Genomic DNA, 14,411 nt, shown 5'->3' with positions numbered 1-14,411 from the left:
GAGTGAAAAGCAGACACTGCAAAGAAGTTCGCGTCTATACTTCTACGCAAGCATCTCTGGGAGGCAGTGGGGAAAGTCAGCGGTGCTTTTAGCCCCAAAGCGAACATGCAGCAGGATGGGAACCACAGGGGAGCTGTCAGCATTCACAGAGCTGTACGTACACTGAATGAGCCAGGAACTATAATGTGAGGAGGAAAAGGGCAGATGGGTGCCAGTGAGTAGTCACTCTAGCATCTCATTTTGTCTATTGACAAAATGACTTACTGATTCATCTAAAAATAAAGATATAAAGAGGAACTATGTTTCATTTTATTTTATCCTATTTCTGAGCAGTAAAGTCTCTACAAGTCCCTGGCAAAACTGAACAGAAAACAACATTTTCAGGCACTGTTTAAATAAAGTCACTTGTGTTCCTTAACGCAAAACTCTACATAAACAAGGTTCTGAGGGCAGCAAAGCCAGCGAATACCCACAAGGATGCTTGAGGCTGCACGAATCAGTGCCAAGAAATCCCAAGAAAGAAGAGCATTTGGGAGAACCTCATCGGGTGCAACTGTTTGTTGCTTCATTCGTTGCTATATTCCCAGTGCCTGGCACCCAGTAGGTGTTCAAATATTCCTTGAATGAATAAACACAAATCTACTGCTCTTGGTAGACAGGTACAGGGAAAACACAGAGCTGAGCAATGGATTCTGCTGATTCAGATGATCCAAGGATTCTCTCACGAAAAGCTTAACTGAACTTCCATATAGAGATGAAGATAATACAGTAAACTGAAACCAAGAGGTCTTTAAAGAAATAACATTTGGCAGCATGAAATTTCCATAGATAGCCACAAAACATATGAGAGAGCGATCTGTTTGAAACTGAGTATTTTCCTGATTCCCACCCTACCCCCATTGCAATAGCTAAGGTCCTTCTTAAAGTGCTTTTATGAACCAGTCTCTTAAAATGATCACTATACCTGACTGAGCTAGCAGGAGACAGACCCAGTTATTCAACGATTTCTTTCCATGGTATTCTAAACTAAATGCCACAGAAGCTTCCAGTGTCTTCAGGATGGTGGATAGGCATACTTCTACCAAACACAGCAGAAGCAATTACACAAATCAAACAGCCTATGAGCTCCAGTAAACAATCTAACATATTTTTAATTGGGGGCGGGGGAGGTTAGGTGTTTCTAATTAAAGGCCCAGGGGGACCCTTATTCTGATGTGTCCCTTTTCCTTCATAGCAGGGAAAAAATGGGGGGTAAAAAGCCCCCAATAAATCTGATAAAGTATAAGGAATAAATCTTGAGAAAAGGGCTGGCAACCAGCCAGTTTCTACCTCATGGCCCAGTCAGTGACATGAATAAGGTCTCCGCACTTCTTCAGGCGCTAAAAGAGTGCCTTCGGGATGGTGCAGGCAACTCTTAAGTCAAAACCCTAGTCCTGAAAATAGGGTTTCAAGAGGCCACTTTCTTCCTATGTTTAGCCTGAAAGTCAGATATTAGTATGTTTTAAGATTTGAAAACTCAAGAGAGAGGAGGTTTGGTCTGATTGTGAAAGCCTTAAAGCTACAGAACTCAAGCCAGAAACGGTGGGGATTATAGGACACTTAATTCTACTGTGGCCGAGGAAAACCAAACTAGGATTAGAAAAGGATTATTCTAGAAGAAGGACAAGACCTGACTTCAAGCTTCAGTCACTTAATAGAACACTTGAAGAAAGAAGTATTCCTGTGAACCAGAACCAAAGCCATAGAAAACCAGAAGCAGAAGTCTCATTTGCTACAAGTCTGACTGTCTGGTTTATAGAAATCTAATAACAGACGAGCTCTATCTAGGAAGAATCCAAAGAGACACAAAAAAAGTTCACAGGATGGCTTTGAGGCTGCTGGATGATAGTCACTAGAACAAAGCGGTAACTAAGATGTCCCAAGCCCAAAAGATCTTCGACAATACCTATGGCAGCAAGGCCTCATACTTGTGTGAGCATCAAGGGAGCAGTGCCTATGCAAGATTCAAAGACAGCACAAAGGCAGTGCAGGAAAGCAGTAGAGGGAAACATGGTTTCAAAAAGAATGTCAGGAAAAAAATCACCCCCCCCCTCGCCGCCAAAATGACATTGTACAAAAACAGGCATTTTCCAACTATTCCTATTGTACGCTTCCATCTATATGCCATTCTTTACTTTCCAAAAACAGGTCATGTCCACGGTCTCCTACCATTGTGAAATACTTCACATAATGGAAACCACTGGGAAGTATCTTAGTGGTACTGCATTTGCTGGACCTGTTACAATTTTCCAGGGTTGGAGCGATGATAACTATTCATGTGAGTATGTGAGGTTTAACCCCTTAAGTTATATATTTTAGGTGCCCCCTTATAAACGTGAAAAAATTTTAAGACCTTTCTTTGAAAAGGTGACATGCACAAAGAGGTGAGCAACTAGTTAATAGATTCTCATATGTGTTCGCCAAATTGGAGCTCCAAGTAATTGGGAAGTCCAGCACAAGAAAAGGTCACCCCAGAAAAACCTCACTCTTCAAGAAGGCTCTGACAATAAAGAAAGAATGAGATTTTAATCACTGAAGCTAATTACATAGAAGACTAAATCACAAGAAGAGTTATTTAAGTGTCTTAAATACAATAAAAAGTAATTAACAGGAAGCGCCATCTTGACAGCTTCATGTCACAAACCAGGCCTAAAAGGCTCAGCTAATTCCCAGCCCGGGAGCCGGGGAATGAGAAACAACTCGAAGTTTGATCTTTTTATTTTTTATTTAAACTGTTTTGATTAACAGATAACAACCCTTGCCAACTCTACAGTGACGTTAATCAAGAAAAAAATGTTAATCTATTAGAGGAATGATGAACCTCGTTTCCATTGATTCTCTAGAGGGCAAGAGATGGGAGCAGAAGACTGTCACACCAGAGGTGCCTCACAGAGATCCTGTGACTCAACCTCCTCTCATACACCAAAAAGGAAAAGAGAAGGACTAGACCGAACCCTGTTGAGGATACAGACAATTCACACACTTTAGCATGTGAAATACACTTAAAAATCTGCTTTGAAATAACTGAGAGCAACTCCATCTCATCTGCCTCCTTCTCCTCATTACCCTACGATCAGCAGCTTGAGAGAAGCTCTTCCACAGCCAGAGCCCAGCTGATCTCTTGAATAACAGGAAAGCCTCTAGATGTTAAGAAAGCCCACATGTAGGTGTATAAGCCTACAGAGGATAATTCTACATTGTTACAAGTTTGAACAAAGACTGTCTTTCCCAGACAGCATTACTACAGGAGCTCCCCTAACCTTCCCTGAACTGACCCACAAATTCTAGGATTTCAGCTGATGCCAAACAGAATGACTGAGGACCACTCAGACACCTGTGCACTTCTGTCCCAACCTGTTGAGCCATTTGTTTCTGTCCGCAAAACTATATATGCTGGTTATGCTTGTTATTTTTAATTATGTACTTCATCAAATATTTTGTTAATTGAAATATGAGTACACAAAAAACATGTGTTTATGAAAACAGCTGAATACTTTGAAAAGGTTCAATAAGATGAACGGCTTTAAAATGGTTGCAAAATAAATGAGGGGGATGTAAATCACAAAAATCTAGGGTTTGATAATCAGTGTTTTCAAGTACTCCTTTTTTATTAATGTTTATTTATTTTTGAGAGAGAGAGTGCAAGCAGGGAAGGGGCACACAGAGAGGAAGACACAGGATCTGAAGCAGGCTCCAGGCTCTTAGCTGTCAGCACAGAGCCCAATGTGGGGCTCAAACTCATGAACTGCGAGATCATGACCTGAGCCAAAGTCGAATGCCTGACCTACTGAGCCACCCAGGCACCCCTCAAGTACTCCTTCTAAAGAGGAAACTGTGCAATTTTTCATGTTATCAAATAGTTGATCTACTCTTTCCATGTATCAAAGATTCAGAAATATATGCACATTTTAATGTTTAAAATGAAAGTGTTTTAGATTAAAAAAAAAAATTCCTTCTCAGGGCACTTGGGTGGCTCAGTTGGTTAAGTGTCACTCTCTTAATTTTGACTCAGGTCATCATCTCATGGTTGGTGAGATCGAGCTCCACATTGAGCTCTGCGCTGACAGTGTGGAGCCTACTTGGGATTCTCTCCCTCTCTCCCTGCCCCTCCCCTGCTCGTGCCTTCTCTATCAAAATAAATAAATAAACTTAAAAAAAAAATCCCTTCTGTAGCCAATGTTTTTGAATAGTTAACCATTACACTCAGAAGACTGTTAGTATACCTAAATTCTGAATAGAAGCTGAGTATTTGAACATTATTTATTCATACAACTTTTGTAGAATTTTATTTGGATTGACTGCCAAAGTACAGAAAATTCAGAAAAATAATAAAACACAATCAAGGCAAAGGGAAAATAAAGAGAAGCTATGAGTACGACTGAAACATAAAAAGCGTAAGAAGCATTAAAATGTTCATTTTCCAGACATGACCTATCTTTAAGCAATGATGTCCCAATAACCAAAAAAAAAATGAAAACTATCTAATATAACTTTTCCAGTACTGATTACGTAACAACAAACTCAGGGCTCAACAGAAATAAGTGTCCCAGGTAATGAGACATCTAAGTATTCCTGTTATGCTTCATAAAGGGAAACTCTGCAATACAATAAATAATTCAAAAATTTATTGAAACTCCTACTGTATGTTGAATACTAAGACTACAAAAGGGAATGTAAATGACAAAAATCCCTATCTTCAGGGAGCTTACTGTCTAGTGAGAGTTTCTCTCCAAAGTATCAGTAAATCTCAGTTATTTCCCCTGAATGCACACCAGTAACTGCTTCACAAAGTCTACTCAGTAGAAACAACTCTATAAAGTAACTCATAATGCTTCCCAGGCACCCTGCTTAGGGTGATCTTATCCAAGGAGACAATTAAGGGACCCAGAAGAATCGACACACTGGTCAATACTTTGGTAAATCATACAAAAATAGTACTTTTTATATTCCAGTTACAAGAACTGAGAGGTAAAGTCAAGGTTATCATCTCTGCCAAGAACCTGAAGTACAGACAATCTTTCCTGTCAATTAAGACCAATCAACTTGTGGGGGCACCTAGGTGGCTCAGTCAGTTGAGTGTCTGACTTGGGCTCAGGTCATGATCTCACAGTTAGTGAGTTCAAGCCCCACATCAGGCTCTCCGCTGTCAGCATGGAGCCTGCTTCCAATTCTCTGTCCCCTCCTCTCTCTGCCCTCCCCAACCTGTGCGCGTGCACATGCTTTCTCTCTCCCTCAAAAAATAAACTTAAAAAAAAGAAAGAAAAAAAAAGACAATCAACCTGTGTTGACCAACCAAATCGAAAAAAAGGCTGATAACTTCTTATGAAGGCTTAATTACAGACCAAAACCTTGGCTAGAACAGTCACTTAGCCTTTGCAGAGAGGCATGTTAGCCTGAAGGAGTAATCTCCAACAAAGTCAAGATCAACACAGTTGAAACCTCAAGGTGTCCTGGCATGGAGCATGCCCATAATACCCTACTATGGAATTTTTAAACTAGCTGTTTCAAACTGTCCTGTATTTAAAAAAAAATCCCCATAACACACTCAGAATATGTAAATTTTTGAGAGAGAGTGCATGCACATGGAGGGGCAGAGGCAGAGAGAGAATCTTAAGCAGGCTCCACAACAGCAAAGAGCCTGACACAAGGCTCGATCTCTTGACCCTGAGATGATGACCTGAGGCAAAATCAAGAGTCAGACGCTTAACCGACAGAGCCACCACCCAGGCATCCCCAGAATATGTAATATTTAAGCAGTGTAAATTTACTTTAAAAATACACCTCAGTGGTAACTAAATGAAATAATCCACTTTAATGGATTGCTAAAATGAATGGAAACCATCTACCAAAAATAAAGGTGTGCATTTCTACAGCAGTGATGCTGTTGTTTTTACCAGTAATTAGATAATAAGAGCTGTTATCTACTGAGGTGATTCCTCGTGACAGTTAAAATTTTAACATATAAGAATACTAACTTTCCAGCTCTCCATAGTAGAGTAGTATGCACATAACTCCTAAGAAGTGGTGACAAAGTGGCAATAATCATTACTGCAAGTTAAACAGGCAGAAAAATGACCAAACTATGTCCTAGTCTCTCCCATTTCAAAATCATCTTATTTGTCAAGATTCTGCTAACAAAACATGTGTCACTTGTGAGGGTGTTAAGGTAATGACAACAAAATCCTATACAACTGAGTCCTCTCCACGAAGTCTCTGATGGTTGTGTGAACAGTAATGTTTACATAAATACAGGAGTGATAACAATGGCTAAAAAATAGTTATTTTCAAGCGTGACAGCACGAATGAGCAGAGAAGGCTCCTATTTGGTAGGAGAGTTTGTAGAAGGTAAATTAGCTACAAGGTCCTCTCTTTCAGAAGAATGCTGTGGCTTAGAGGTGTTTCTCCTAATGGGCTCCATTGTACTTTCAATAAGACAATCCCTGTTTTGAGAAGAAACCTATTCTTTTCTTCTCCTCCACTATACCCCCGTAAAAGAGAAGAAAAATACCAGTTTGGTAACAAACAGCATTTAAGATTGTTAACTAGAGATGGAAACAATTATCATGCTGGTGTATTTTATGCAGAGTAAGAATTACTACTGGGGACTGACTGTTTTAATATTTATTGTGCAAGCATGGCCCAGCAGGCTGCAGGCTTCCTTCTTCCCCCATCAGATACCTCCCTTTAAAAACTGTTCATCAACCAAGTTCCCAAGAGACTCTGGAATATAATAGGATACAGCCAGCACAGAAGAGAAAGAAAGTCCCCATCATCTACTGATTACAGACATCTATATAAAGAAAATGCCCAATGAACTCTTCTTTTTCTTCTTCTTCCCCTCTCCACCCCCCTTTTCTGGTCCATAATTGAACTTCCTAAACTAATGTGCAGATAATTTTTCTACCTAATGTCAGATAGTACCTAGGGCCTGACTGACACTCAATAAATGGCATTGTTAATAGTAATAATATATGCTACATAGTGCCAAGCACACAGAGCCCAATAAATCTTAAATGACAATAATGAAAGAATATGATTAGCTAATGAATGATTATAAAATGCTTTGCAAATGTAAAGTGCTACACAGACATAACAATTATAAACCACTGTGTTAAGAGCAACAGAAAGGAAATGAGGGAGGATAGGAAGGAGACACTTAAATGAGCACAACTCGTAGCCGTGGTTGAGCCCCTGCCAGTTACAACACTCACATTCCTCCAATGGTAACGGTGGCACATGTCCGCTCTGAAAAGGCAGGCACCGTCTCTGTGGCTGGGCTGGCTGGTCTAATGTAGTCCACAGTCACATTGACCTGAAAATAGAGAAGCAAGGGAGTTAAGGTTGAGAGTCTGCAACACAGCTCACTAGCAGTCAGGTGGGCCCGCCTAGTTGTCAAGGATCACCTCACTCAGTTTTTCTGGGATTAACATTTTAAAAAATAACAATTAAAAGATAGCTGAACCACAGGCTGGGAGAAAATATCTGCAAAAGTCTTTATCTGACAGAGGACTGTGAAACAAGATATGCAAAGAAGTCTTAAAATTCAACAGTGAGAAAATGGAACAACCTGATTTAAAAATGGGCCTAAGACCTGGATATCTCACCAAAGACCTTCAGAAGGCAATGATGCTCTACATCACCTATCACTCGGGGAATACAAATCACAACACTGAAGAGCTAGAGCTACATTAGGACTGCCAAAATCCGAACACTAACGACAAATGCTGGTGTGGCTGTGGAGGAGCAGAAGTTCTCATTCATGGTTAATGGGGATGCGAAACAGCACAGCTACTCTGAAAGGCAGTTTGGTGGTTTCTCACAAAACTGAACATATTTTACCATATGTTCCAACTATCACATGCCTTGGTATTTATCCAAATAAGCTGCAACTTATGTTCATGCAAAAACCTGCATAAGCATGTTTATAGCATCTTTACTCATAACTGCCAAAATTTGGAAGCAACTAAGGTGTCCTTCAGTAGATGAATATATAAATTAACTGTGGTACATCCAGATAAAGGAGTATTATTCGGCACTAAAAAGAAAGGAGCTATCATGGTATGAAAAGACATAGTGGAATCTTAAATGCATATTACTAAGAGAAAGAAGCTAACCTGAAAAAAGCTACATATCATATGGTTCCAACTATGTGACATTCTGGAAAAGGCAAAATGATAAAGACAGTGAGATCAGAGGTTGCCAGGGGATAGAGGGAAGAGACAGGGAAAAACAGGAAAGGCACAAGGGGATTTTTAGGGCAGTGAAACTATTCTGCATCATACAATAATGATAGATACATACCATTATACCTTTCTCAAAATCCATGGAATGTAGAATACTGAGAGTGAACCCTAAAGTTAAAATACGGTCTTTAGGTGATGATGTATCAATGTAGGTTCATCAGTGGTAACAAATGTAGCACTTTGGTGGGGGATAATGATAGTGGGGAAGGCTGTGTAGAGGTAGGGCATATATGGGAACGCTCTGTACCTTCTATTTTGCTATGAACTTAAAACTGCTCTAAAAATTAAAAAAAAAAAAAAAAAAGGTTAATACCAAAAGAGAAAGTCAAATGGCAAAACATTTAAGGTCCCACGGAAGTTACACTTGACAGAGAAGAGGTTGGCCATATTCCTGCAGGACTCCTAGATAACATTATGTAAGACAGTTCTTTAACCTTTTCAACACCCCTGATGATCTGCTTTTTTCTAAATATGAAATGTCTCTACAGAAAAACTGCACATAATTTCAGCCTACCATAACTACTCTAGAACCAAGTTAAGAAACATTAAGGAGAACAAACAAGATGACAATCACAAGGATGCTTGGGACTGGTATCACTTCATGTAAATAAAATGACACAGCTAACTACACTCAGTACCAAGAGCTGCAGTTAGGAAGTTTTGAGGGGGATGGCTTGAAGGGACCAGAAAATTTTTTTAATTTTGAAAAAAAGATATGCATACAAACAGTTTAGGGTGGCCCCACATTCCATCCGACACCTCTACCTTCAGCCGGGCATGGCACATAAGACCACAATGTCAGGACCCAACAGGGAACTGGGAGTGCCAGTGGAGGCAGGTGCAGAAGGTGAGGACAATGGCTTCGGGGAAGCAGAAATATGCTGCCATTAACTCCACCTTGGACCAGATCCAACTCCTGTCTGGACCACCTGGAGGAGAAGGACCACCTCCACAGCTGCCTCCAGAAGCTACCTGAGTCCATCTGGCAGACACGCCCTGAGTTCCAGACACAACTCGGGTAGGCTCCTAGCAATGTCAGTCCCTCGGCCCTGGGAGCCCCCACCCAAACCCAGCCCTGCCTCCTTGGACTAAGCTCTGGCCTGGGCACTCACCACCTGGCTTAGTTATTCCTTTAAGGGCTTTCAGGCCCGCTGGTGGGTCTACCTGCCTGAGCCACTCCCCACCACCTGACATCCCTTCCTGGGGTCAGGTGTGGGCCTGCTACCCACATGCCTTGCCTGCCTGCCTGACCAATTCCAGGGCACTCCCCACTCTGTCTAGGCCAGGTCTTGAGTGTCCTCACTAAATGAGTCTCCAACACCAAAAAAGTGAACAAACACAACAAAGAGATTAGGAAGCTAGGAACCTAAAATGAGAAAGTTGTTTAATCCTAATATACAATATATGGATACAGACATACCGAGCAATGATCTTTCTTTATGAAAACTTTTAAGAAGAAGAAACAAGTATGTGGTGTCCTTTAACAAACATACAGGGTCTGGTTTATAGAATTAAGATATATACCTGGTTTTGGCCATGGCCAAGGTTTATACATCTGCACTGAAAATACATTGGATCAAGCATCCTGAAGCCATCCTCACAGTCAGAAAGTCCAGAATCTTGTTTTCTAAACATGTCTTTAGTTCTCACTGATCAGCTTGAAGACAGCATATTGCATAGACCTCAAGTTCAGCTCAGTGCTGGTGAGCACCATTAAAATCCTTTCAATCTGTCTGTTCCTCAAAAACTCATTTTAAAAATGAATACGGAAATTTTGAAAAGGACAGCTGCCTCAAAATTCGGACTGTCAGATCACTCACTTGAATGCTCCATCTAATAACGGTTTAACAGCAACAGGGAGCCCTACTGGAGAGAAAGCCAATTAAGGGCTGAAGGTAAGGTAAATCTTTCTTATGAGAAGTGCTGTCATAATACAACAACAGAGACAAGAAGAAGATATATAGAAGACTCCTAAAGTCAGTTGTATACACTGGAATTACTTCTAGGTCTCATCAACTTGTCGAAAGCTAAAGAGACAGGTAAATGTGAGGGATATGATCAGACGGGGGCAGGGCAGGATGGGTTCTAACAACTAGTACCTCCAACAAAGAGGGGTTTTTTTGTTTTTTGTTTTTCCCAACAAAGAGGTTTTAATAGTTTCCCTGTATGCAGCTGGTGAGAGTTAATACAGGCCAAGGACAGGCCAAGGAATGAGAGGGGCTACAAAAATTCATCCAGAAGGCCATATGAGTAATGCTGATGATGTTGGGGGAGGGGGGTGATGGTAATGATAATAAACAAAAACGAACACCTGACCATCTTCCAATTCAGAAGGCCAAAAGGCACCCTATCCCCAAAACAGTCTTTCAGGAAAATTAAGTGGGAAGACCAAACAAAACTTTAATCCTCAATAACCTAAAGAATTAATAATTATATTCATCTCCCAATTTTTTCCTTTATCTAGAAAAAGAACTGAAAATACGAGATTAAAGAGCTCATTGGGGAGGCAACATTATTAAAGCAAATCTCAAATACAAATGAAGCCCTGAGAATAGCCCACAGTCAAGGCACATACCTGCAGGCAGCTATGACAAACCAAGATTTAAAGTCAATGTGTAATTAGCATTTATGTCCCTCTCCTGTGGATACCGAGATCTATTTCTCTACCTTGGAGCCATCTCTAGATACTCATCACTGACTTGTCAATCACTTGAAAAAGAGCCACAATTTCAACAGTTTCAATTAAAATTGTAAATCTTAGCAAGGTCTTTAACTGAATAAAAGATAACCTGAGTTTTGTGCTTGTGGGTTGAGTACATACGGAACGGCAGGAGTTAAAAAGTAGCAGGTTAATGCAGACAGGTTCCTCATTTTTCAAGCAAAGGTACTCCTAGAATGTTTAGTATACAAGTATTTTACACGTTCCTAACACAAAGGGCCTGATCTCTGATCTTGGAGCAATGACTCCAAGGAGCCCTAGGCTCTTGCTTGGTTCTCTTATAAAAGAGTCCCATCCCATCTTTGGGTCTCCCTTTTTCACCTGGAAAATTAAACCACTGGGTTAGAACTCTAGAGTATCACTCAACTCTCGGATTTCAAAAGATAACTTAGCCAGTTATGGTGTATACTATGGTGTTTTCTTGGACCTTTGTAATTCCTACCTTACCTTTACTACAGTAAACTGGAACACATAGATTGTAAGCTCCAGGAGAAGGCAGGCCATGCCTTTTACTATAACTGTTGTTACAGGGCCTGTACAGTGGCTGGAGGGTATACTGTAAACAAACATCTGTTGTGTGAGGATATATGTAGTCAGGAGCCCTTTCAGACATAAAATTCTAAAGAACACCTTTGAAATGAGCAGGTTCAGTTTTGAGGACCACTTTGTCAAGTTGTTGACCTTTCTGGGGTTTTATATAACAAATTGCCTGGGTGGCTCAGTCGGTTAAGTGTTCGACTTCGACTCAAGTCATGATCTCATGGTTTGTGGGTTCAAGCCCCGCATCTGGCTCTGTGCTGACAACTCAGAGCCTGGGGCCTGCTTTGTATTCTGTGCCCCCTCTTTCTCTCTGCTTCTTCCCCACTCGTGCTCTGTCTTTCGCCCCCTCTCAAAAATAAACATTAAAAAAATTTTTTTTAATAAAAAAACAAAACAAAGAAGAGTATTTTGAAATCGGGATGAAGCTTTAATCACAGCCCCTCCTCTAACAGGTTAAGTAAGCAAAATACATGTAGTTTCCCATATTATTGGTTTCTCAAAGATGTTTTCAAAGAAAAGCAGGTAATCTAATTTGATTCATCCTTAGTCCATTACATTGTGGAATTTTCCTTCAAAGGAATTTCAAGGACCTTTCAGAGGAATGAAGATGAAAACTTAAGACCAAATTTAAATCACAATCTTATAAAGTATGGAAGTAATTTAGTTCAACAGAATAGCTTTGGGCCACACCTAAAGAATTCTGAGGATCTATGGATGCGTATTCTTCATACATCTGATCTCTAAAAAAATCAAATTACCAAAGACCTTCACAGGCTAAGCTTATGATGGTGATAATGAAATGACAAAATGACAAAATCTGAACTATGTATAAAGGATAAAGAAGGGAGAAAAACAACTGCATATCTACAACATTTCGAGGTCACAGCCTGAGTTTAGTATTAATATAAGGCTGTTATATAAGGCTCTTTTGCATAATTACCATATAATCCCACCCACTATTCCACACGGCCAATCATAAATTCACAAAGAGCCATAATAAATACCCTGCCTCTGGAAATAAGCTCTTAAATGACCCATCACTCTCATGACAGAATTTCCAGGTAGTTATGAAAAGCTTCTATGAACCCCAGAAAAGACAGTATCATCATCTGGGCAAGTCCAGCTGATGCACCTGGGAGAGAAAAGTAAGTAGAACACTATTTTATACAGCTTAAATAGGAGCATGGACTCTGGAGTCACCAGGCTGCAAAGGTTTGGTTCCCAGCAATTCTACATAAGAGCTGTGTGAATTAAGATAAGTTACCTAACTTCTCTGTGCTTCAGTTTAACATGGATAACTCTGCCTACCTCACAGTTACAGGAAGAAATGCATTCGTATACACAAGGCATTTAGAACACGGCCGGATTCCGAGTAAGCTCTATGTGTCAGTTATTTTCAGATAAACACGTACTGATGTTCTTAGAGGAGAGCCTGGCACAAAGTAAGTGCTAAATAAGTGTATGTGAGATAAATAAATACATGAATACATACATATATGCATAAATAAGATGCATGTTGACTGAAATCATTAGACTACTGAAATCATTAGGTAGAAAGGCTCAATTAAATATACTTTTCTCCTTAAGGAGCCACAGCAAACAAGAATATGTACTTCATACATATTCATCCCAACTTAGAGATAAGTAGGGCTTATTTTAAAGAATGATACACTATTTTGTATTTATTTACACATTTTCCGGATTAATTTTGCAGGTACCAGTTATTGGAGATTTTATTTACCAAAGATAATTAAAGCAGAGTGTGGGGAATAATCTCAATTAATTAATAGGTTAACTAAAAGTATTTTGAGAGGATACTCCTTGCCTTACTAAATTAGGAAGACAATGAACACAGAGATCAGTCTCCCTTTGCTCTGTATAAAACAGGACCTTCCACAACACTCATCAATATTTATATATTCTTAATCTTCTTTCCCTGCTAAAAACCACCTTATGTATTTATTGTAAAAATCTGATACACATATATTTTTAATTCTGAAACAAATGTTAATCACCCATTCACCTCAATATAGGATGAGCTTCAAAACAAATTGCTAAGGAGTCTCTAGGTCCTGCTTCTGGGCATGCTCTCGGCCTCCCCCCACCACCCCACCCCCAACCCCCAGCCAAGCTACTCAGAGACAAGTGCTTGTGGAGCCACTCAATCCTCATAAGAGGACATCAAACTAACCTCGTCCTAGACAGCACGAGGTCACAAAAAAACCAGTGAATCACAAATGAGAGCAACATATACACGTTCACATTTTCTAGTTAGCAACATCGAAAAAAGGAAAAATAGATGAAATTATTTTTAATATTTAACTAACACTGTACAAAACATCCTATCAACAAATAACCAATATGAAAAAGATATTGATATTATTTTCTTTCTTTGATATGAAGTCTTTGGAATCTGCTGTGTATTTTGCAGGTCCAGCACATCTCAATCAGGACCAGGTCCATTCAAGTGCTCGAGAGCCACCCAAGGCTCTTAAGTCGCCACACGGGACTGTGTGAGCCTATACTCTCCCTGAAGGCACAGCAGTCTTAAAGAGGCTAAGGCCTCATTCCTCTATTATATAATCCTACCTTTTGTGATTCTTTCTCAATTTTCTCCTGTGAGCTTGTTATATTTTATGAATCCCTGTAAACACTCTTAAACCAAATACGAACAAACATGGCATGAAAAACCAGATATAAAAATAAAATGTTTATCCTTCGTTTTCTTTTAAAACTGTTACCCGACTAAACTAGAAAGCTTTAGAACTTTCAGTTCCTAAAAAAAATTTCAGGTGGGAGGATAAATTTGTAGAAAGGAAAAAAAAAAAATCCTTTAATTTATGACTATCATTGTGAAATCTGTTCTGTAT

General features: G+C 39.8%; 1 protein-coding gene and 1 pseudogene across 1 annotated transcript in view; one reads left to right on the top strand and one right to left on the bottom strand.

Annotated features, from left to right (window-relative positions):
- Positions 1 to 14,411, bottom strand: part of SND1 (staphylococcal nuclease and tudor domain containing 1) — a 425,897-nt gene that overhangs the window by 227,846 nt on the left and 183,640 nt on the right. The window contains exon 12 of the mRNA XM_030308365.2: positions 7,251 to 7,351. Within this exon, the coding sequence (XP_030164225.1) occupies positions 7,251 to 7,351 (101 nt within the window). The remainder of the gene's footprint in view (positions 1 to 7,250; positions 7,352 to 14,411) is intronic.
- On the top strand, positions 9,078 to 9,406 carry LOC115527344 (annotated as a pseudogene).

Source organism: Lynx canadensis, chromosome A2, assembly GCF_007474595.2.
Source record: "Lynx canadensis isolate LIC74 chromosome A2, mLynCan4.pri.v2, whole genome shotgun sequence".
NCBI lineage: Eukaryota > Metazoa > Chordata > Mammalia > Carnivora > Felidae > Lynx > Lynx canadensis.
The sequence above is the reverse complement of the archived record's forward strand: the minus strand, read 5'-3'. Positions and strand labels throughout refer to the sequence as shown.